Source organism: Macrobrachium rosenbergii, chromosome 48 (genome assembly GCF_040412425.1).
Source record: "Macrobrachium rosenbergii isolate ZJJX-2024 chromosome 48, ASM4041242v1, whole genome shotgun sequence".
NCBI lineage: Eukaryota > Metazoa > Arthropoda > Malacostraca > Decapoda > Palaemonidae > Macrobrachium > Macrobrachium rosenbergii.
Window position 1 is genome coordinate 53,928,696 of NC_089788.1, and position 23,758 is coordinate 53,952,453.

The following is a 23,758-nucleotide window of genomic DNA, read 5'->3' on the forward strand; positions in this document are numbered from 1 at the left end:
TATCGGCCTTTCTTAGGTGATGCTCCGCCCAAGTACCCCACCATGTTGGGTTCATTTTCATTTTAGTCTCATAGGCTATTATTTTATACTTGAAAATGGTGCTCTTCTTTTTATTTTTAGTATTTTTAATTATTTTTGTTTATTGTTTTTTTGGTTGTGTGGTTTACCTCCAGTGGGCCTCCCGAGGTAGGCTACGCTTCCTATGAACTTAATTTTATTTTGATTGTTTATGTGTGATGGTATTTTGTAGTGTGAGCTCCATCCCCTTGCCCTGGGTGCGGAGATCAGGTTGAGGGAGTTTTGGTTGCTGTTTCCTCCGGGGTCGTTTTACGGTGGTTAGAGTGAGCCCCTTAGTTCTCTTCCTCCATTTGGGGGAATCGAGTTCTTTGGATGTGTTTCCTCTAGGCTAGTCGCCTACTTACCCCCCCCTTCTCGGTCCCGGTTGGCTCTCGGCACAAAATTTCTCTCCCTGCTGGTTCCTCCTCTCCTTTTACACCCTCCTACTCTTTCCTAACCTATACTAGGTTAGGTCTTATATTAGGCTTCGCCTAGCAGGAGTTGGGCTTCGGGTTGTGTAGCTCCCTGGAGTAGGCTACCCTTCCAAGTTCATTTGGAGGGAAGGATGCAGTTGAGCGGGTGTCATGTTCTCCCTGTCTCCTGTCCCCTTCCGGGTAGCCTACTCCTCTCCACTCCCCCCTCAGCCTTGCGACTCGTGCGGGTGACGCTAGATGGCGTTTTCTCCAGTTCAGGACTCCTCCTGTTGGTAGAGGGATTCGCTCCTCCCATACCGTCCCCAGCTTCGCTGTGGTGGGGTGGGTGGTTGTTTGCTCGAACGTGTTCGAATCACTTTCTCATACCTCTCATCTCCCCATCGGCTCACGTTAGGGTGAAATGTGTGGCCCACCCGTATGTTATGAACATAGAACACTTTACCCGTTTTGTTTCTCCGGCGGGAGGTGAGGGTGGGAAGGAACCTATATCACGTATAGAGGAACGGACCCTCCGGTCTCCGGAGTATTACCATCACTTGTTATTTTTATTATTGTTATTATTATTATTATTTTGTTTTAATCTTAGATAAATCTGTTTACCATATATACGTGAATCCGGTCCTACACCAGGGCTCCGCCGTTATTTTTCTGGCAGCCCTTATGGTTAGTTCCTGGTTTCTCGTTCCTTCATTCCCGAGTCCTCCGGGTCTGAATCTTTACCTTCCACTCTGTGCATTTGAGAGCTTATTGGCCCAGTTTTTAATAGGGAGTTCTTCTCCGCCGGAGTATTCGGTTGTAGTTGAGTTTTCCCGGCCTTGCCGGCTTTAGATTGCTTAGAGTGTGAGGTTCATGTACTTTACTTTTACAGACTGTTCGCTGCTGAGGAGCCGGGTGTACCGCCTCCTTCAACAACCCTACGGACACGTAGTATGCCGGACCCATGCTGGTTGTGCGGTCCGGCTGGATGACCTGGTTGTTTGGCACCCCGATGGTTGTGAGGTTTGCTTTGCTCTCTGTTCAACCATCCAGGATGAGTCGGTAAGTGACAGTCTTCTTTCCTCCGGTTCATGCTCCTCATGTTGTGTATTGTTTATATTCTCGGTCTGACTTTTTCGTTCCTGACTAACTGCAGGTTTCCTTGCAGGCGGACGAAGCTTCAAGAAGTCTGCCTTGGAATCCCTCCGGGCCTGGGTGGCTGGGTTTGGCAGGAATGTTCCGTCCGGGAAGCCCTACGTCCTCGACGCCAGGTTGAGGGACTTGCTTTACCCCGGCGCACGGGTGGCGGCTGCAGTGCCTGAAGAACTTGCCACCCCAATCATCCAACAAATCCGGGATGCGACCCAGCCACCCCAAGTGGATATCATGTCGCTGAGGTCTCGGAGGATGTTGCCGCCCTAAATCTCGACCTGGAACCGATGAATACGGAGCAGGACCAGGTGGTAAGTGGTGAGGTAAGTGAGGATGTTGGGGCGGGCCCCCCTTTGTTTGACTCCCCTGCTTCATCAGTTTCTTCTTTCGCAGGTTTTGTGAAGTCTTCCTCCTTGGGTGATAGAGCTCCGTCTGCTATCCCCAAGTTGAAGACTTCATGGAAGGCGAAGGGCTACAAGTCCTCGACTTCCAAGAAGGCATCGCCCTTCCCCCCGTCGAAGGCTAAGGTTTCAGGACCTGTAGCCTCCGGGAGTAAATCTAGTTCCTCCGGCAAAGGCGCGAGTAAGAGGGCTGCAAAACCAAGCCCTCCTCGCCAACCTTCTTTTGATGCACAGGCCTTGCCACTGAACTTTACAAAAAGTTCACGGAGGACCTAGATTCTAGGTTTGAAAAATCTCGGATAAGTTTGCCAATCATGACAACATACTGGCAGGTTTGGCTCGCCAACCCCGGCAGAACCACAGTATTCTATCCCCGACACTGCGGACCTCCCGCCGTTTGATGTCGGTAACCCTTGGCGGTTCGCACTCCGGGCCATCCAACATGATGGCAAACTTACAGAAGGTCTGGGCACGAGACGGTTGGAGGAATTGGAGTTCTTCCCCCCCGATCTCTTGCCCCCTTATCCAGGCTTCGTAAGGCTCACTGAAGAAGCCTGGATTCGGTCAGACAAGGTACCTAGGGAGACTGTCATCATCCCTAGGGACCAGGCTCAGTCGGCTCTCCTGCGCACTCTGACGGAGTGGCAGGCAGTAAACACGAAATTGACCCCTTTCAAGGGCAATTTACGATGTTCACCCTGGGAGAAGACCTTCCCACTCCTTGCATGGACAAAGTTGCTCTGGCTACGGCCCGAGCATGCTTTGAAGGTAATCCCTTACCTCAATTAAGGGAAACGGATCCTACTTCCCTGGTATTCCCAGGAAGTAATGAGTTCTGGGTGGACGCCCCGTCCACTTTCACCGTAGGGAAGCTGGACCCCCTCTGCGCTTCCACGCAGTTTAGTGAACAGCTCCCTAAGCTGCCGGAATCTTTATTGAAGGCGGAGTTTGAGGCCCGGACTAAGTTAGCCCGGTCCTTGAGCTCCGGCTGTCTTACAGAGGCTACTGCCGTCTCCGGCTCAGACGAACCCTTTTTCCAGGTCCTAGCTAAGTCTTTCCTGGTGAGCTTCCAGTCGGACTTGCATGAGTTTATCATGGCCAGACTGGAGTGCAGAAAATTCATTTTTGCTGACGCTACTATCCGCCACGAGCCTAACAAGCTCGTTAAAAGCTCGATCTGGGGACCTAACCTCTTCCCTGAAGAAGAGGTTACATCCGTCATGTCTGAGGCTACACGGGCCAATCAGAGTCTGCGCTCTCGGTGGGGAATTCCCACTTATAAGCGCAAGACTCCAGAATCGACCGGCCCCAGACGAGAGGGAGGCAAACGCTTCAGGAGGCATAAGAGGCCCCATCAGGCGGTAGTCCAAGCCGTCCCGGTCTCGGCAGTGGCCCAACCATCTACCTCTAAGGCCCACCCCCAACAGTACGTGTTGGTCCAACCAGCGGCGCCCTCCTATGTGTCCTCACCAGCATACAACCCTACATATGAGGGCCGTGGACTTTTTTCACGGCCTCAATAGGGTTGCAAGGGGAGGAAGGGGCAAGGCCCCACAGAGGAAGGTCTAGCACCACCCCAAGAGGAAGACCTGGACGTGGTAGAGGGAATAAACCCGCTCCCTCCCACTGAGAAAACACAGGTAGGTGGTCGCCTGTATTGGTTCAGGGACCAATGGACCTTCAGCCCTTGGGCACACAGCATTGTGTCCAAAGGGACTGGGATGGAGCTGGATCAAGAACCCTCCCCCTCTAACCAGGTTTTACCAGCCACCCACATCAATCCTACAGGATTACGTAACAGAATTGCTCAACAAACGAGCAATAAAGAAAGCAAGGCACCTAAAGTTTCAAGGCAGGCTATTCACTGTTCCCAAAAAGACTCCGATCAGCAAAGAGTGATCCTGGATCTGTCGCGTCTAAATCTCTACATAAAATGCGACAAATTTCGCATGCTTACGGTAGCTCAGGTACGGACTCTACTTCCGCGTGGGGCCGTCACCACCTCTATCGATCTTTCAGACGCTTATTATCACGTCCCCGATTGCGCTGGAACTTCTCTCAGTTCCTCGGTTTCAGACTCGGGAATCAAGCCTACTCCTTCAGGGTCATGCCCTTCGGTCTGAACATTGCACCCAGGATATTCACCAAGCTGGCGGACACGGTAGTACAGCAGCTCCGGTCCCAAGGAATTTCCCTAGCAGCGTATTTGGACGATTGGATAATCTGGGCACCAACTGTTCGGAGTGTCAAGAAGCCACGTCCATAGTCATCAATTTCCTAGAGTCACTGGGTTTTCAGCTGAACAGAGAGAAGTCCGCCTGACTCGGAGTCCCGGTTTCAGTGGCTGGGTCTTCAGTGGGATCTGTCCTCCCACACGTTATCTCTCCCGCCTCCCAAGAGGAAAGAGATAGCATCTCTCACCAAGAGGTTTCTCAAAAATCCATCGGCATCCCGTCGGTCCCAAGAAAGAGTCCTCGGGTCCCTTCAATTTGCCTCAGTGACAGACCTGCTCTTGAAAGCCAAATTAAAAGACATAAACAGAGTGTGGCGGAGTCGAGCAAATGCCAAGCTCAGGGACAAGGTCTCCTCTATCCCTCGAATCTTAAAGACAAGACTGCGGCCTTGGACCACAGTCAAGGGCCTGTCCAAAACAGTTCCGCTTCAATTTCCCCCTCCGGCACTAGTTATCCACACAGACGCTTCTCTAAGCGGCTGGGGGGGATATTCACCAAAACAGAAAGTACAAGGAACGTGGTCCACAATGTTTCAGCAGTTCCATATAAACACCCTGGAAGCCATGGCGGTCTTTCTAACTCTGAAGAAAATCCGCCCTCCCAACCGGATTCATATCAGGTTGGTGTTAGACAGCGCAGTGGTAGTTCATTGCATCAACAGGGGCGGCTCCAAATCAGGTCGAGTAAACCAAGTAATGGTAGCTATCTTCTCCCTGGCGAACAAGCACGGTTGGCACCTGTCAGCCACCCACCTAGCAGGAGTCCGGAACGTGGTGGCGGATTCCCTGTCCAGGACTACCCCGTTGGAGACGGAGTGGTCCCTGGATGCGGGAATCTTTCAAATGGATTTGCCACCGGGTTCCGGGCCTCCAAGTGGATCTGTTCGCAACGGAGAGCAACTTCAAGCTCCCTGTTGCGTGGCCCCCAACCTGGACCCTCAGGCGTTCGCCACAGACGCAATGACAGTAGATTGGAACAATTGGGAGAAAATTTATCTGTTCCTCCAATAAATTTACTGCTGAAAGTATTACACAAACTCAGGACATTCAAAGGTCAACCAGCCCTAATAGCCCCTATTGGCCGAAGAGCAATTGGTTCCCTCTCCTTCAGGAACTGGGATTACGGAGTCTTGGATTCCCAAGCCCATTCTGACCCAGACAGTACAAACCAAGACTGTGTCAGCTTCCTCAAGGATTCAGAATGCCCTAGTTTTATGGACTTTATAAAGTTCGCAGCCCAAAAAGGAGCGAACATTGACCCTGTCAACACTCTGTTTTTAGAATCAGATAAAAGAGATTCTACTCTTAGACAGTATGACTCAGCAGTAAAAAAATTAGCCTCCTTCCTGAAAAGCATCTGAAGCCAAAATTATGACGACTAATTTAGGAGTTTCCTTCTTTAGGTCACTGTTTGAGAAAGGCCTGGCTCCGCCACTATTACCACAGTCAAGTCGGCATTGAAGAAAGTATTTCTTTACGGCTTTAAAATCGACCTTACAGATTCCTATTTTTCATCCATCCCCAGAGCATGCGCTCGTCTGAGACCAGTATCACGTCCACATTCGGTTACTTGGTTTCTCAATGACGTCCTTAAGTTAGCATCAGAGTTGGATAACTCCCATTGCTCTTATCAGGATCTGTTAAGGAAGACCTTATTTTTGATTAGCTTGGCTTCAGGTGCTAGAATCTCAGAGCTGTCGGCTCTCACTAGAGGTGATAGGTTTGTTAACTTCCTCCCATCTGGAGAAGTCCTCCTTTCCCCTGACCCTAGATTTTTAGCTAAGAACGAAGACCCACAGGACAGGTGGTCTCCTTGGAAGGTGGTGCCCTTCCTCAAGATCAATCTTTATGTCCAGTTTATACACTTAAATCTTACCTCTTAAGAACTCCACAGAGTAAGTCGGGTCCTCTTTTTATCAGGGAGAAAGGTGGTACTCTTTCTCTGAATGCTATAAGGCAACAAATTCTGTATTTCATTAAACAAGCCAACCCAGACTCAGTTCCTAAAGTTCATGATATTCGAGCAGTGGCTACTTCTATTAATTACTTTCATAATATGGACTTTTCAGAGTTATCAAAATATACGGGTTGGAAATCACCTCTAGTGTTTAAACGCCACTATTTAAAATCGCTCAAGCCCTGAAATATTCTACAATAGCAGTGGGAAGTGTCATCTCCCCACCTTAATTAATCATATCCTTTCCTTTTTCCCCCGCCCGCCTACCTCATTTGCTTCTCTGCTTATTCTCCTGGTTGTTTATGCCTCACTGCCTAGCCCCTCATATTGATGTATCTTGTATCTACTGATGGAAAAGTGTAATCTGACTAGCCATAATTGTTTTTCTTGTGGGGTACTGGACAGTTTTTATTTGGCTCCACGTACCCCAGATGTTTGTGTGTGTTAATTTTCATTAGTCTTGTCTCTTACGTGTTTAGCCTAAGTTTACGTGTATAGTTTTAAGGTTGTATTTGCTTGTTCTGTGCACATTTCATGTTTCACTACCTTTTTAAGTAATTTTAAGAATTTTGAGGTTTTTTCCCATCATACCGGGACCTCCCCATGTTTTGTAGTGCTAAGTTTTTTGATGTGCCTTAGATTTAAGATACCTTACTTTTAAGTATTCTTGCTTCATGAAAGAGATTGCTTGATTAAAATTATTTTCGTTACAATTTTGCTTTTTCTTCAGATTACCCCCTTTTTTCCCAGTAGTAACAGTCTTGGCATGATTCTCTATCACTATTTCACCGGCTGACACGGGACTGGACTCAGAAAAGGGATTTTGACAGAGGAAAAATCTATTTCTGAGGAAGGTCCCGTGTCACCCGGTGACCCTCCCTAACTGACCTAGTACTCCCCCCCCCTACTTGCACATGCCAAGTCTGGGGTTAGTGCTAGCATGGAATGAAGTAGGTGGCGCTGGTGTCGCCGTCCTGGCGGGTGTTGAGTGTGGGAGCTGTAACGGCTCACCGCTCTTTTACGGGGGTTTTGATAAGGAGAGATCTTTCGAGTATATTTCCGTGGTAGTGGTTTTTCACTCACCCTTCATTATACCGACGTCTTCCTAAAAGACGATCGACGGGGGGTAGTAACCCCAGCTTTCCTGAAAGCTCTTTTTCTCTGGTATATCTAGCATTGTTATACCTAGAAATTCGTGCTGTAATGGAATTTCACCGGGTGACACGGGACCTTCCTCAGAAATAGATTTTTCCTCTGTCAAAATCCCTTATCTTCACGTTAAGACCACAGGTTTGTTAGCTATGAAAAATATAAATTAATTTTTAAAATTTGTCATTTTTGAATTTTCTTTTTACATTGGAAGGGAACTGTAAATTTTCTACCTTTTTCCAGTGGGACTTAGAAGAAACCAGTGAAGAGTATGAAGATGAAGTTTTTGCTCCTCCTAATTCTGAAGAAGTAGATATTATTGTCATGACAAATGTTAATAGACTTGAGAGTGTCAATGTAAGTGTTTTATTTGTATTGTCTGTGCCGCACATTTCATCCTATTGCATGTACTCATTAAGAAGAGTTTTATGTAATTAATTTTTAGGGTAATTGTAATAGACATAGTATATTAGTGGAAGCATGCCAAGACACACATGACTAGAACCTAGCACTGCAGTCATTTCCTGTACTCATACTGACAGAGGGCTCATCATTGACTCGAAAGCTCTCGTTATTTGTGCTGATCCTTCATATGTAATCATGAAGTTGCATTTTTATTAGGGATTTTTCCAGAATCATTTCATGTTTTTCTCTATTTCTGTAATAATGTGAGTGTCATAATAAGTGATATGCTATATTACATATTTACAAATATTTGTTCCATATATTTTCTTTCTACTGAAATACCCAACTTTCAATGTACCTTCATCCACTTTTCACATGACACTACTGATAGTAATGAAGGTTCTTCATGGCACATCATCAACCACCAGTAGCAGCACCATTGCTTAATGCCTTTTGTTTGACAACCAATCCCTCCAGTTTCTTCCCACTCGGCTGACCAACTTCAACCAAATAACTTGGTTCAATTTTTCATTTTTCACTTAAGAACAAATATTTCAGGTGAGGCTTCTGAGTAAAAATATGACATATGATGCTAAATTACTTATCTCAATACTTGTAAATGAAAGGCCTCAATACTTGTAAATGGCCTTTCATGTCCAAATAACATAATTGTCAGTGGGCAGAATGCCAGGTAATTCAGACATATAACTCTTTGTAAAAAAAAAAAAAAAAAAAAATGATGTATATTTAAAAAACAAAATTTTTTTTTTTTACAAAGTTATGTTTGAATTACCTGGCATTCTGCCCACCTGCAATTACGTTATTTGGATATGAAAGGCCATTTCCAAGTACTGTATTGAGATAATGGTGCTGGTGGTTGATATTCCATGAAGAACCTTCATTACTATCAGTAGTATGTGAAAATTTGTTGAAGGTAAAGTGAAAGTTGGGTACTTCAGTAGAAAGAAAATGAATGTGGAACAAATATTTGTAAATGAGAAAGCAATGTAGCTTGAATCAAAGGGATGATGTAAAGAACCTCTAGTATCATCTAAAGTTTTTTTTTATAATGTTCACATAGAATAAATATATCACTACAAATGCTTGAGAGAAAAATGGAATAAAATTCCCTTTGTTGCCTTGGGGTTCACAAACCTGGTACTGTTGTCACAGCTGTGATGTGACAATTACTTTTAGTCTAAGCACGACTTGAGTAGCATTGTTGTTATATAATTGTCTTTTGGAATATTCTTGGCCGAGTAATCTTAAGTAGTCAAACTAAAAACATAGATGCATCCTTAGCACATCATTGGTTTACTAATATACAATAATTTAATATTACTCATTCTAGTCAGCAATATTTTTTTTTTTTTTTTTTTTTTTTTTTTTGAGGGGCTAAATTACTGCCAGAATAATCCCCCCAAAACAGAACACTGTGCCGGGTATGTAAATTTTAGACCATTCCCTGGGTGGTGGTTGTTCGCGCTTGTTGGTGTATTTGTAGTAGGGTTTTTTCGAGTAGTATAATTTCACTGCAATAACATGTGTTACTATGACACCTGTACTTCACTGTATACTGTATGTATGTTCATAAACTTTTAGGATATATATACAAGTTATTGCATTTGTTTCTATGACACCTGCACTTCCCTGCATACTATATATATATATACAAGTTGCTGGTTTTATATGCTGTTTCATCAGTATTAACCCTTAAACGCTGAGCCTCTATTTACAAAAGTGTCTGCCGTATGCCAGCGGTGTCGGGAGTTAGCGCCGAAGTGGAAAAAAAGTTTTTTTCAAAAAATCACAGCACGCTTAGTTTTTAAGATTAAGAGTTCAATTTTGGCTCCTTTTTTTGCCATTGCCTGAAGTTTAGTATGCAACCATCAGAAATGATACAAAATATCATTATCATATATAAATATTGAAATATATGACAGCACGAAAAAAAATGTTCATACATAATTGTATACAAATCGCGCTGTGAGCAAAACGGTTAAAGCTAATGAGTTATTTTTTTTCTTTGTATTGTACACTAAATTGCAATGATTTTGGTATATAACAAATTGTAAAATGATCAAAGCAACACAGAGAAAATATTATCACAAAATGATGCATGACTTCATAACGCTCGGACGTAAAAAAAAAAGTTTTTTTTTCAAAAATTCACCATAAATCGAAATATTGTGCTAGAGACTTCCCGTTTGTTGCAAAATGAAGGTAATTGATTGAATATTACTAGACTGTAAGTGCTTTAGCTTAAAATTGTAGTTTTCGACCATTTGGTCGAGTTAAAGCATTTTCTCAAAGTCGAATTTTTCTATTTACTGTATCGTGATTTATATGAAAATATTTCAAAACTGATAAAAGCTACAACCTTGAATAATTTTTTGTTGTATTCTACATGAAATTGCACACATTTTCATATATAAAACTTTATGTAACGACTAATATAAAACGGTGCAGACATTACGACAAAGTGACGAAAGAATTTCTGAGATGTTCAAAGAGTTACTTGAACAGTGTAAGGAAAAAGTTTTTCAAAATTCACCATAAATCGAAATATTGTGGTAGAGACTTCCAATTTGTTGCACAATGAAGGTAAATGATTGAATATTACTAGAATGTAAAAGTTTTAGCTTACAATTGCATTTTTTGACCATTTCAGTCAAGTCAAAGGTGACCGAAGGTTGAAAATTTTGGCACTTATTGTGATTTATATGAAAATATTTCAAAACTGATAAAAGCTACAACCATGAGTTATTTTTGTTGTATTCTACATGAAATTACACACATTTTCATATATAAAACTTTATGTAACGACTAATTTAAAATGGTGCAAACATTACGACAAAGTGACGAAAGAATTTGAGATGCTTTCCTCCAAGTTGCCGCGCGCAGACATAAGGAAAAAGTTTTTTTTCAAAAATTCACCATAAATCGAAAACATTGTGCTAGGAACTTCCAGTTTGTTGCAAAATGAAGGTAAATGATTGAATATTACTAGACTGTAAGAGGTTTAGCTTACAATTGCGTTTTTCGACCATTTCGGTCGAGTCAAAGTTGACAGACAATTTTAGTCGACTTACGATACGTCCAGTTGGCGTTTAAGGGTTAAAATACAAATTATCAGGGTTTTTTTTTTTTCTGTCTTATACCGTTCATTTACAAATACTACTACAGTATCACCTCCTGTAATGTTGTTTCATTTTCAGGGTTTTTGGCCTTTGAAGTTGTTTTTGTTAAAGATAATTTGGAAAATAAGAATTGACGCACATCACTTTATTCAGCATTATGTTTATCAACAACAAATACTAAAAGGGCGTAAGAAAGCAAAAATTCACCTAAACATTATGAAAAAGGCAAAATCACATAGAAACAAGTGTTGTATTGTTGGAAGATAAGTTGGCTGTGCACTGAAAAAAAGGAATGCAAAAATGATGTTAGGAAAATGAGTGATGTTAGTCTAATGCTGCAATTCCTGACTGAATCCGACTTAAGGGGAGCGCTGACTCCATGAGGCACCATTATAAAGTAAGTGCTTATAACTACCTTATGAATGAAGGGATTTGCTTCAAATTTTTACCTCTTATTCTTCAACTAATAATGAAAATTTTCAATGTGGGAAATTTAGAAATTTGACTTCTAAGTTGTTTTTTCTTAACCCTTAAACGCCTACTGGACGTATCATACGTCGACTAAAATTGTCTGTTGGGTGCCAAGTGGACGTACTGTACGTCGACTACAAAAAATTTCAACCTTCGGTCAACTTTTACACGACCGAAATGGTCGAAAAATGCAATTGTAAGCTAAAACTTACATTCTAGTAATATTCAATCATTTACCTTCATTTTGCAACAAATTGGAAGTCTCTAGCACAATACTTCAATTTCTGAAAAACTTTTTCTCTTACGCCAACTTTTTGGCCGAAAATTTCAGAAATTCTTTTGTCATTTTGTCGTAATTTTGCACTGTTCTATATTAGCCCGTTATGTAAAGTTTTATATATGAAAATGTGCGCAATTTCATGTACAATACAACAGAAAATAACTCATGGTTGTAGCTTTATCAGTTTGGAAATATTTTCATATAAATCATGATAACTGCCAAAATTTCAACCTTCGGTCAACTTTAACTCGACCGAAATGGTAAAAAACGCAGTTGTATAGCTAAAACTCAATACATTCTAGTAATATTCAATCATTTACCTTCATTTTGCAACCAATTGGAAGTCACTAGCACAATATTTCGATTTATGGTAAATTTTTGAAAAAAACTTTTTCCCTACGTCCACGCCAGAAATTCCTTTGTCACGTTGTCGTAATGTTTGCACTGTTTTATATTAGTCGTTACATAAAGTTTTATATATGGAAATGTGCGCAATTTCATGTACAATACAACTGAAAATAACTCATGGTTGTAGCTTTTATCAGTTTTGAAATATTTTCATATAAATCACGATAACTGCCAAAATTTCAAGCTTCGTTAACTTTAACTCGACCGAAATGGTAAAAACGCAATTATAAGCTAAAACTCTTACATTTTAGTAATATTCAATCATGTACCTTCATTTTGCAACAAACTGGAAGTCTCTAGCACAATATTTCGATTTATGGTGAATTTCTGAAAAAAAAAACATTTTCCTTACGTCTGCGCTGTAACTCGGCAACATCTCAGAAATTCTTTCGTCATGTTGTCGTAATGTTTGCATCGTTTACATTAGTCGTTACATAAACTTTTATATATGAAAATGTGCGCAATTTCATTTACAATACAACAGAAGATAGCTCATGGTTGTAGCTTTTATCAGTTTTGAAATATTTTCACATAAATCACGATAACTGCCAAAATTTCAACCTTCGGTCAACTTTAACTCGACCGAAATGGTCGAAAAACGCAATTGTAAGCTAAAACTCATTCTAGTAATATTCAATCGTTTACCTTCATTTTGCAATAAATTGGAAGTCTCTAGCACAATATTTCGATTTATGGTGAATTTTTGAAAGAAAACATTTTCCTTACGCAGTGCTGCTGTAACTCTGCCGAACATCTCAGAAATTCTTTCGTCTCGATGTCATAATATTTGCACCGTTTTATATTAGTCGTTACATAAACTTTTATATATGAAAATGTGCGCAATTTCATGTACAATACAACAGAAAATAACTCATGGTTGTAGCTTTTATCAGTTTTGAAATATTTTCATATAAATCACTATAAATAGAAAAATTCGACTTTCGGTCAACTTTAACGTTGACCGAAATGGTCGAAAACTGCAATTGTAAGCTAAAACACTTACAGTCTAGTAATATTCAATCAATTACCTTCATTTTTCAACAAACGGGAAGTCTCTAGCACAATATTTCGATTTATGGTGAATTTTGAAAAAACATTTTTCACGTCCGCGTTACAATTCATGCATCATTTGTGATAAGATTTTCTCTGTGTTGCTTTGATCGTTTTACAATTTGTTATATACCAAAATCATCGCAATTTAATGTACAATACAACTAAAAAAATTAACTCATTAGCTTTAACCATTGTGCTCACAGCACGATTTGTATACAATTATATAAGAGTTTTTTTTTTTCGCTGTCATATATTCCAATATTTATATATGATAATGATATTTTTTCATTTCTGATGGTTGCATACTAAACAGGCAATGACAAAAAAATGAGCCAAAAATGAATCTTAATCTTAAAAACTAAGCGTGCTGTGATTTTTGAAAAAACTTTTTTCCGCTTCAACTAACTCACTGAACGCTACCGCCATACGGGAGACGTTTTTGTAAATAGAGGCTCGGCATTTAAGGGTTAATATGATAAAATTTAAAAATTTTTAAAATATATGCAAAAAAAGTTTCACTCAAAAATGAATTTCCCATGTACAAAATCAAGATATATAGTTATACTACTACACTTTGTAAAAGTTTCATTGAATTTGATTCAGTCTTCATGGAGTTATAAGTATTTATTTTTGGAAAAACAAAGTTTTGAGAAAGTGGTAAAAGGAAAAAATTTATGGTTATTTTGTAATAACTATGAAACTATGACAGTTAGAAGGCAGATTTTTAAGTACAAAGCTAGCTTTTTTTGTCATATAAGAAATATGCCCTGAAATTTAAAATATAATCAAATGAATAGAAATGTGCTCTCTTGATTTATATGTTACCTAAAATTTGCATTTATATATATATATATATATATATATATATATATATATATATATATATATATATATATATATATATATACAGGTTGGCCATCACTAATCCGGCATCATTGGGACCTAGAGGGTGCCGGATTAGCCATTTTGCCGGATTAACCATTTATTAGGCTAGAATACACGAAACCCAGTAGCTAAGCACCTCATCCTAGAATTAAAATATCCCATAAATCAGTACAAGTTGGTTAATAAAGAAAAGACAATTATCAAATACAGGTAGTGCTCGAGTTACGATAATTTTACGATATTTCGAGTTTCGATGGGGTTAGCAATTAATACCGATACGATAATATTTAGGAAATATTTTTAGATTTTGCTTGCAGGTGCAGGCAGCGAGAGAGACCAACTTCTTTTCCTCCATCTCTTTATTCCATCTGCTAGTTAAAAAGGTAAAAGAGAATGATAAAAGTATTGTTAGTAACGTTATACTCTTGCGTAAATGCGTACCGCCATAAACAACCGAACGGGAAACTGTTGTTTTGCTAATAATCGTCCCGGATAACAACTGTTATGCATGTATTTCAACCATCGTACGGTTAAACAATTACTGTAGTTATGTTAGAAATGACGTTAAGTACAGTACAATAGGACTGATATATTTTTTACACTATACCCTCATTCGCTTAGGAGAAAAGATCGGCAAGGAAATATACTGCTGCAGTAACTTTATGCTGCAATTTGTATCTGAAGCTGAGGAAACAATGTTCAAGCCGCTAGTGACTAAAGATTATCGTGCATCGGCAACATGGATGAAACTTGACCGTAAATAAAATTGGAGAGAATGTATTTTAATCAAAACTACTGGGCATGAAAGAATACAAATTACTGCTGTTTTCACGCCAATAAAAGATAAATACGTAAAGCTCGTATTATGATGAAATCAAGAGAAAATACCGAATGGAATCTTGATCTTTTTCTTACACAAAACAAACATGCCCCCAAAACGGCCAGCCTCGATTCCCGCGAACGTCACATATTAACGAAAAAAATAGCTAAATTAATTTCACAACGAAACGTATTTAAGTTATATTTTGACTTAAAAACATTTCGTATAACGAAAAATATCCTTGTCCCAAATAAAAAAAGTATCTATTCATTTACGCTTACTAGAAGCAACAAAAGCTCTCTGAACTGAGTTAAATGCGGTGAAATAAACACCGCGTTATCGATTCCAAAAACAAAACATTGATCGCAATTTATAATAAAAAAGCAATATGAGAATATACGCAATTGGATACTATATAGTAAGCATAACTTTTAAAAGATCCATGAAAAAGATGCACATTCATTATGTTGATGTTTGTATAATACTGTTAATATGTGAATAGAGTTTAGTATAAATTAGGCTAGGCCACTGTATATGTAGCCTATATGATATACCATAGCGTAGGCCAAAAGACAATAATAAATGTAAAAAATGGAACAGCAGAATTATGCCTGTGTTTACAAACACCTCCAGTTTGTTAAGGCAGCACACTGCGCCACCAAATTGAAGCGGCCAGCGAGCGAGTTAGCGCAGCCACCCGGGAAATTTGAAAATTAGTGCGAAACAGAAATTACTGTAGCCAAAATTTGTGCCGGATTACTGATTGTTCGGACTACTGATTGCCGGATTAGTGATGGTCAACCTGTATATATATATATATATATATATATATATATATATATATATATATATATATATATATATATATATATATGAAGATAAAAAAGATAAAAAGGCCTATAAAACACTATTAGAATGTTGCAACTGTATATTTTGAGCACTTCCCTCTGTGCCCATGTTCAATGGTAAAATATGGACACATACACATACACACACACACACACACACACACATATATATATATATATATATATATATATATATATATATATATATATATATATATATATATATATATATATATATATTGTTACGTGTGAGTGTCTTGGTTGATCATGTATTATTCAATTTACGTAATTTTACGTCCCTGCAAACCAAGATTACACGTAACCTGCCACTTGAAGCCAAAAGTTAACCTCAAAGACAGTCGTTAATTAGCCAAAGGTCGCCAGTTAAGGGTAATTAACCTTAACAAGAATATTTGAGATGAATTTGATTTTAAAACGCAAATCGGTTCTTCCAAACATTCGACGCGAGGCATACAAAGGCATCGAGATTTAACCTGATTTTGCTTACCCTAAATCCTAGGTATTTTACTGGAATAACGGGGTTGAAGCTAACAATATAATAATTAGGCTTAATCTAGACTTCGTAAACACATATACCCTAAGTGGTGGCTGAAGGAAGAAAACAAAGAAAGAGTTGGAAATACAGAAAAGAGGTTAAAAGAATGGATGAAGTTTCGAACAACACACAGACTCTACCTTAATGACGAATCGTTGGCGCGCATTTACAACGGACATGCTGAAGTTCGTGTGTGTGTTTCTTGCTCCACCATTCACTAATAAAATAATAGACAAAGGCGGGGACAGGGCCACCTTCCAGACGTCTGCTCGAGACGGCGGCTAGTTTCTCTCTGAAGTTCCCTGACCAGCCTAGGTCAGAACAGTCACACCAGGTGTCCACGTTCTTGTTTTCAAAACATTCGCCATGAGACAGGTAGAAAGGAAAAAGGACCTTAGGACCACCTATTTTTAAGGCTGATATGGGAATTTTCCTATAGGGGAAAAATGGCTAAATGCTACCTATCCTTTTCAACGGATGTTAAAGTTTGAACTGAAGACGCCTCTAGCGTGGGACAAAGCAATTTCCCTGTCTTGATCAGGCTGATACTACTATCCCCTAAATGTTCGAGGGCTTAACAGCGTAAATATTTATAAAAGCTCCCCCTTTAAGAGGGCCTTCACTCCCTTTTCGGGCGTGAAGGTCTATACTAAACAAGCTGTTCGCCTCTGAAGGTTACTCTCCTTCCCCTGAGCAGATTAGTCCTGGTTAGCCTACCTAGCTACAGAACTCCCTAACCCTAGATAGGATATGAGCTATATTCACTACTTTACCTAATTCTAATAGTACTGGAAGGTGCTCACGGTTATTATAGGCTACCTCCTACAATCATGATGTGTTTTAGACCTAGCCTAGTGGTACATTCTATGATGTTCCCTAGCCTAACCTATCCTAACCCGGGGCGTAGCACCAACATAAGAGTTAATATTCTAACTAAATTACAACATGGTTTATGTTTAATACAATTAAAATTTACTAGTTAATTCATGAGGGTTGCCTCATATGATAAATGGGTGCCTCACTGAGGTCTTAGGCCATGCGTGTCACGAGCATCGTGGCTCGTTTCACAATAGTTAAGATTACTGAAATTAATTAGGCTACTTACATGATTACTGCGGCTCGAGTTGTGGTAAGTGGAAAGAACAAGGCTACTAAATTGATGTACTGTACTTTAAAGGTGGCTAGGCTAGGTACAAATAAAAGGAAGAGATCACACTGGCTACCTTCTCTGGGCGAGGGCCAGGATCACTCTTAGATGTTAGGCACTGTGCCGAGAGGGCACTAGTGCCAGGAGGAGCTTATAGCTCGGCAACTACTGGGCTCTCTTCCGCCCCTTCTTCTTCTTCTTCTTCGGGTTCCTCGGAACCGTTGTCTCCATTTTTCTGGGGTTATCTCGTAGGCCTTTGTAATGACTCTACGAACTTCCGCCATGTTGCCTCTCTGGCTCTTCTCCAGTGAGCGGCGCTGCCTTGGCTTTTCCTCCATATGCTTGGCTAGTATTAAGGCTCTCTCCGTCTCCGTGGTGCTGTAGTTATCGAAAAGAGCCTCGATCTCCTCCAGCCATGCTTCTGGCTCGTCCTCAGTCCACTTGGGGACTAGGGAATTGATGCTCGAAATTGGAGTGTTTGATGCAGCAGGTGTAGGACTGGCGGCTTGATGGCTAGCCATAGCTTCTGCATTCTCCATTTTCGCTCTCTCAAGCTCGAGCTCCTTCTCCTTTAGGGCTAACTCAGTTTCCTTGCAGGCTAACTCATGCTGTCTTCTTCTTTCTTCTTTTCCTCTTCATATTGCCTTTGCTCGGCTTCATACGCCCTTCGTTCTTCTTCATACTTCCTCTGCTCGGCTTCATACTTCCTCTGCTCGAGTCTTTCTTCCTTCTCCCGCTTGCCAAGTCGTCCACTTGCTCCTTAACCCAGGTGGTAAGTTCCGAGCCGTGAGACCTGCCGCCGTCCCCAGCCCCAGGAAAGTTTTATAATGCTCTGCTGCCATGGTTCTGGTGGGGAAGGGCGTCTAACCGGGTCGAGTGGGCGTACTTGGGCAGCGAGGAAGTGTTCTTCAATGACGTGGCACCCTTTCAAAAGGTGGCACTGTAGTTTGGGTGTGCCGTGTACAGGTCACACTGGTGGCACTCAGTATCCCTAGGCACTGGTGCAGGTTAGGTTCCAGAAGAACTTTCTCTTCTGTGTTCCCTTTTGTTTTCTTTAGTGGCACTTATGGTGCCAATGTGTTCCTAGGGACCCTCTGCTGGAGTCCAACTAGGCTATATGGGAGGAAAGGCACTCTACACCCCTGCAGAGTGCAACAATCGAATGAGAGAGAAAGGGAAGGTAAAAGAGAGAGAGAGAGAAGAAGTTAATTCAAGATGACAGTGCTGCAAATTATTGGCACTGTGGAATAAAGTGAATTTGGTTTTTTTCTTTAAAGATCCTCGTGAGTGGCTGGTCCCAGTACCGGCCCCAGTGCTGGCCCCTTCTTTTTCAGAGGCTGAAAACTACTGTTTGCTTCGGTCTGGATAGCAGGCCTCACTTAGTGACCGACAGTTTATCACTGTATCGTAATTACTCTTAACTTGTCCTCATCTATTTTGGGACAGAGGTGTTTCTTTTATTTGGTTTATTGTATTGAATTAATTAGCCTAGTGTCGGACGTTCTTTCTTTGAAGAGGGTCACGACACATTAGGTTACTTGAGAGAGAGAGAGAGAGAGAGTCTTTTCAATCAGCTATAAATGCACAATGGCATGGATCTTAATAAAATCAGATAGATGCGTCGTCTTGGCTTCCTTAGGGATGGCTTTATTATCTTAATTTTCCTGGGAGCCACGTCACAAAAGTTTATCGTAAAATTTTAAATTCTCTTTATATGATTTTTATAGCAGGTATTTGTATAGGAACTTGTGGTATTACTCCTAACTAAGGCCTATCTTTCCTGCCTAAATTGTCTTTTGGTTTTGTCTAGCTGAGATATTAGGAGGTGGGTTCACTCTGAAAGGAAAAAAAAAATATGACCCAAGAGTGGCTCGGGCAGAGTCTGGTCACAACAGCGGATGACAATAACAAGGTCTTAAGATGGCGGAAAAGTCCCGTTAGGCCTAAATTTCAAAACAACCTCTGGCGTAAGAACACCAAAATGGCGGTCCTCTATTTCAAAACAGTTCAAAACAACCAGCACTTGAACACGGCGGAGGAATCCAAGATGGCGGGTATTTCCTTTTAACCAAATTCAAAAAACAACGCATAAAACAAATGCAGGTATCCAGATTTTACTTTAAATATACCAATCATGCATAGCGTTTTTCGTTACGGATGGAAAACTAAATTACAAACAACTTTGTCTTTTGTTATCGTACTCTCACCTGGACATTAAACAAAAGAATGAAAAGAGAAATGCTAGTCTGCCTGCGTAAATTTACGTTGTTGAACGGTACCTTTATTGTAAAATTACTATTTCAGTTCGTTGCTACTTCACTGACACGGTTTTTGAATGATTCCCGCTATATGCAAACAATAACGATCGGAATTGCCGACGCGATTAGTATATTACTTTGTGTACATGAAACGGGCTCCGTGATTCGGCCTTTGAATTCGTTACTTGAACGACTTGATTCACGATCCGAACACGGTAAAATGCCCTTTGTCTTAAACGTTATAAATTATGACGCTCTGCTCTCGACGCACCCTTGCCTCCCTACGCTAATTCTCGCTACACTTGTTATTATAACTATTCTCTTTACTGCTTATTATTATGCCTCGTTCCTTGTTTGGAAGAATGAAATGGAGTTCGATATCTGACTTTTATTTTTTGGAATTAATGTAATTTTAATTTCCTTCTCTCCAGATTCTTTCTCTAAAATGTACTTTAGATTCTACGCAAGGTCGCCAATGTTACGTGTGAGGTCTTGGTTGATCATGTATTATTCAATTTACGTAATTTTTCCGACGGCCCTGCAAACCAAGATTACACGTAACCTGCCACTTGAAGCCAAAAGTTAACCTCAAAGACAGTCGTTAATTAGCCAAAACCTCGCCAGTTAAGGGTAATTAACCTTAACAAGAATATTTGAGATGAATTTGATTTTAAACGCAACGGTTCTTCCAAACATTCGACGCTTGAGGCATACAAAAGCATCGAGATTTAACCTGATTTTGCTTACCTAAATCCTAGGTATTTTACTGGAATAACGGGGTTGAAGCTAACAATATAATAATTAGGCTTAATCTAGACTTCGTAAACACATATACCTAAGTGGTGGCTGAAGGAAGAAAAACAAAGAAAGAGTTGGAAATACAGAAAAGAGGTTAAAAGAATGGACGAAGTTTCGAACAACACACAGACTCTACCTTAATGACGAATCGTTGGCGCGCATTTACAACGGACGTGCTGAAGTTCGTGTGTGTGTTTCTTGCTCCACCATTCACTAATAAAATAATAGACAAAGGCGGGGACAGGGCCACCTTCCAGATGTCTGCTTGAGACGGCGGCTAGTTTCTCTCTGAAGTTCCCTGACCAGCCTAGGTCAGAACAGTCACACCAGATGTCCACGTTCTTGTTTTCAAAACATTCGCCATGAGACAGGTAGAAAGGAAAAAGGACCTTAGGACCACCTATTTTTAAGGCTGATATGGGAATTTTCCTATAGGGGAAAAATGGCTAAATGCTACCTATCCTTTTCAACGGATGTTAAAGTTTGAACTGAAGACGCTCTAGCGTGGGACAAAGCAATTTCCTGTCTTGATCAGGCTGATACTACTATCCCTAAATGTTAGAGGGCTAACAGCGTAAATATTTATAAAAATATATACACGTATATATATATATATATATATATATATATATATATATATATATATATATATATATATATATATTTATATATATATTTATATAATTTACCAGTGCAGAGTTTTTTCATAAAAATTCATTAATATATGCTATCAATATAATGTTTTCCCGATAACCTATAAAAAATAGCAGGCTATATACTCTCAGTGCAATTTTTCATAAATTATAAAAATAAATGCCCTAATGAGGTTAGGCCAGGATGTAGTGTTCTAGGAAAGGTTTGTTTCCATCATTTTACACTTGCCCTAAAGTTTCTTCATAACCTATAAAAATATATGCAATCAATAGAAATTTTCTACATAACCTATATATGCTACTACCACTGTACGTTTTCCGTTCAGATATTGGAGAGTCAAATAAACAAACAACTGCAAGGATAAAGTAAACAAACGCCGAACAACAAGCCTACACGAGTGAGACAACAACTCACTGCAATAAAATCAAGCTTTGTGGCCTTATATAATTTATTATAATATTATGAAAAATAGTAATCCCTACTGTAATTAGAATATCACTACAGTAAACCCCCTGTATTCGCGTTCTCATGATTCGCGGACTCACGCATTCGCGGGTTTCTCTGGGGAACATATCTAGCCATTATGCGCGGGAGATTCGCCCATTCGCGGTATTTTTCACTGAGAAATATTCACTGATTACTGTATATTCATTTAATTTTCATGAATAAATGCACTTTTTGTGATAAAACTATTAAAATACTCGGTATATGCATTTTTACAGGGTTTTTCTGTGTTTAAACTATCAAAATGGGGAGTTCTAAGTGTTTTTAGAGGGTTTTAAGTAATAGAGCAGTTTTTAGCTATTTGGAGGTGTGTGGGGCGCATCCCCTGCGAAATTTTTGGATTCACTGTAATCACTAATTTGAATATCACTAATATAGGAAAACAAATCCCTTACCTAGATATGGGCATTCTGGTGTTGTTGCTATCCCAGGCAAGACAATCCCTGTTTGCTTCATCTCTCTCTTGTAACAAACTTACGAGCCGCAATTGTTCGAATTTCTCCTCATAAGGGTAGTACCTCTCTTGCTTATGGCAATGGAATTGTGTGAGTGCACTACACGGTAAGAAAATCCAAAAAGGAAATGCGTCACGAAGCACTAGGATATCATTTGAACCAGAACCATGCTCAAATCGAGATGGTTTATTGGTAAAACTCGACTCTCTGTTTGGAACTGTTACGTACTTATATAATTTCATATTTCGTAAAATACACAGTAAAAGTATGTCAAGAAATATAAAAATATGTATACTAGCTGGCATGGTACATCTGTGATGCTACTATGATGAATTCAAAATATGTCGGGATACAAAGATATATATTTACTTTGATTTGATATTGTTTTTAGAGAACAAACCAGCTCAAATACTAAAAGAAAATGGGTAGTTTTAGTAGGATACTGAAGTCAATTTCCCACTTTCTACTATCCAGAATTTGTCGCTGACAGGGCGATATTTAGATACTGAGAGAGCCAATTTTTATCGTAGATAATGTGTATTTTAGTAGGAAAGTAAGTATATTTCTCATCCACCTAAAAAGGTGTACAGAAATTTTAATGACAATTTTTAAGCTCTTGCGGTGAATGCAATGAACAAAAAACTGTAAAAAAAAAAATCAATTAAAACATTTATTTTAGCAATAATATTTCAGGGCATATTTATTTAGACATATACCATTCAAATGCTGTAAAAACTAAAAATCGATAATTCCTTGAAACTCGGCGATCAGCGCGCCTCTTAAGCATAATGTGTCAGTGCTTGGCTAACAACGTTGTTAACCAGATTTTCAGCAATGGTAAGTGATTTTTGGCATCAGTAAGCAGTTTATCGGGGTCAGTAAGTGGTTTATCATCGCCAGTAAGTGGTTTATCGGTTCCGATGAGCAGTTAACAGCGCCAGTAAGCGGAAAGAGTTATTGGTGCTTACGACATTGTAAACATGATTTATTACCATAATTATCAATGATTTTCAGTCATCAGCAATTTTTTTAGTGGTGCTTGGCTGGGAACGGAACCTGCACCATTAACCGGGGACTGCTGCAAGTATTACAGTAATATAGCATAATAACAAACTCAGATATAAAACTTTTGAGTGAAAGTCAAATTTTTGGACAGCGTTACTCTGCTTATTACTTTGAGTTAATGAATTGTCAGGCTTACAGTGGGTCTCCACTAGATTGTGGATCAGCATTCGTACTTTCAGTTAATCGCTGGTTTTTCTGTGGAACTCATCTCCAAATATATCTCAGAAAATTCACTAATTCCACAAATTTTTTGTACAGCAATATTCACTAATTACTGTACTGTATTTTCATTTTATTTTCATAACTACACTTTTTATGATAAAAAATTATTTACTAGTTTTCAAATACAGGCAGTCCCCGGTTATTGGCAATCCGGTTTTTCAGCACTTGTCTAGCGACGAAAATCTGTGATTTTCAGTGCCGATAAGTGCGTATTGGCACCAATAATTGTGTATTGGCACCGATAGATACCTAACATAGGCACCAATAACTGAAAATTGGTGATTTTCGCCGCTTATCGGCACCAAAAATCGCTGATTTTCGCTTATTGTCATGCCGTCAGAATGGAACCCCCACCAATAACCAGGGACCGCCTGTATTGATATTAGTGTAAACACAGCAAAATATCAATAAAATGCTAAATTTAAATCCC

General features: G+C 39.8%; 2 protein-coding genes across 2 annotated transcripts in view; one reads left to right on the forward strand and one right to left on the reverse strand.

Moving 5' to 3' along the window:
- Nucleotides 1–23,758, reverse strand: part of LOC136831403 (uncharacterized) — a 475,267-nt gene that overhangs the window by 308,335 nt on the left and 143,174 nt on the right. The window lies entirely within an intron of this gene.
- Nucleotides 1–23,758, forward strand: part of LOC136831405 (uncharacterized) — a 139,217-nt gene that overhangs the window by 51,108 nt on the left and 64,351 nt on the right. Inside the window, exon 3 of the mRNA XM_067091788.1 lies at nt 7,603–7,716. Within this exon, the coding sequence (XP_066947889.1) occupies nt 7,603–7,716 (114 nt within the window). The remainder of the gene's footprint in view (nt 1–7,602; nt 7,717–23,758) is intronic.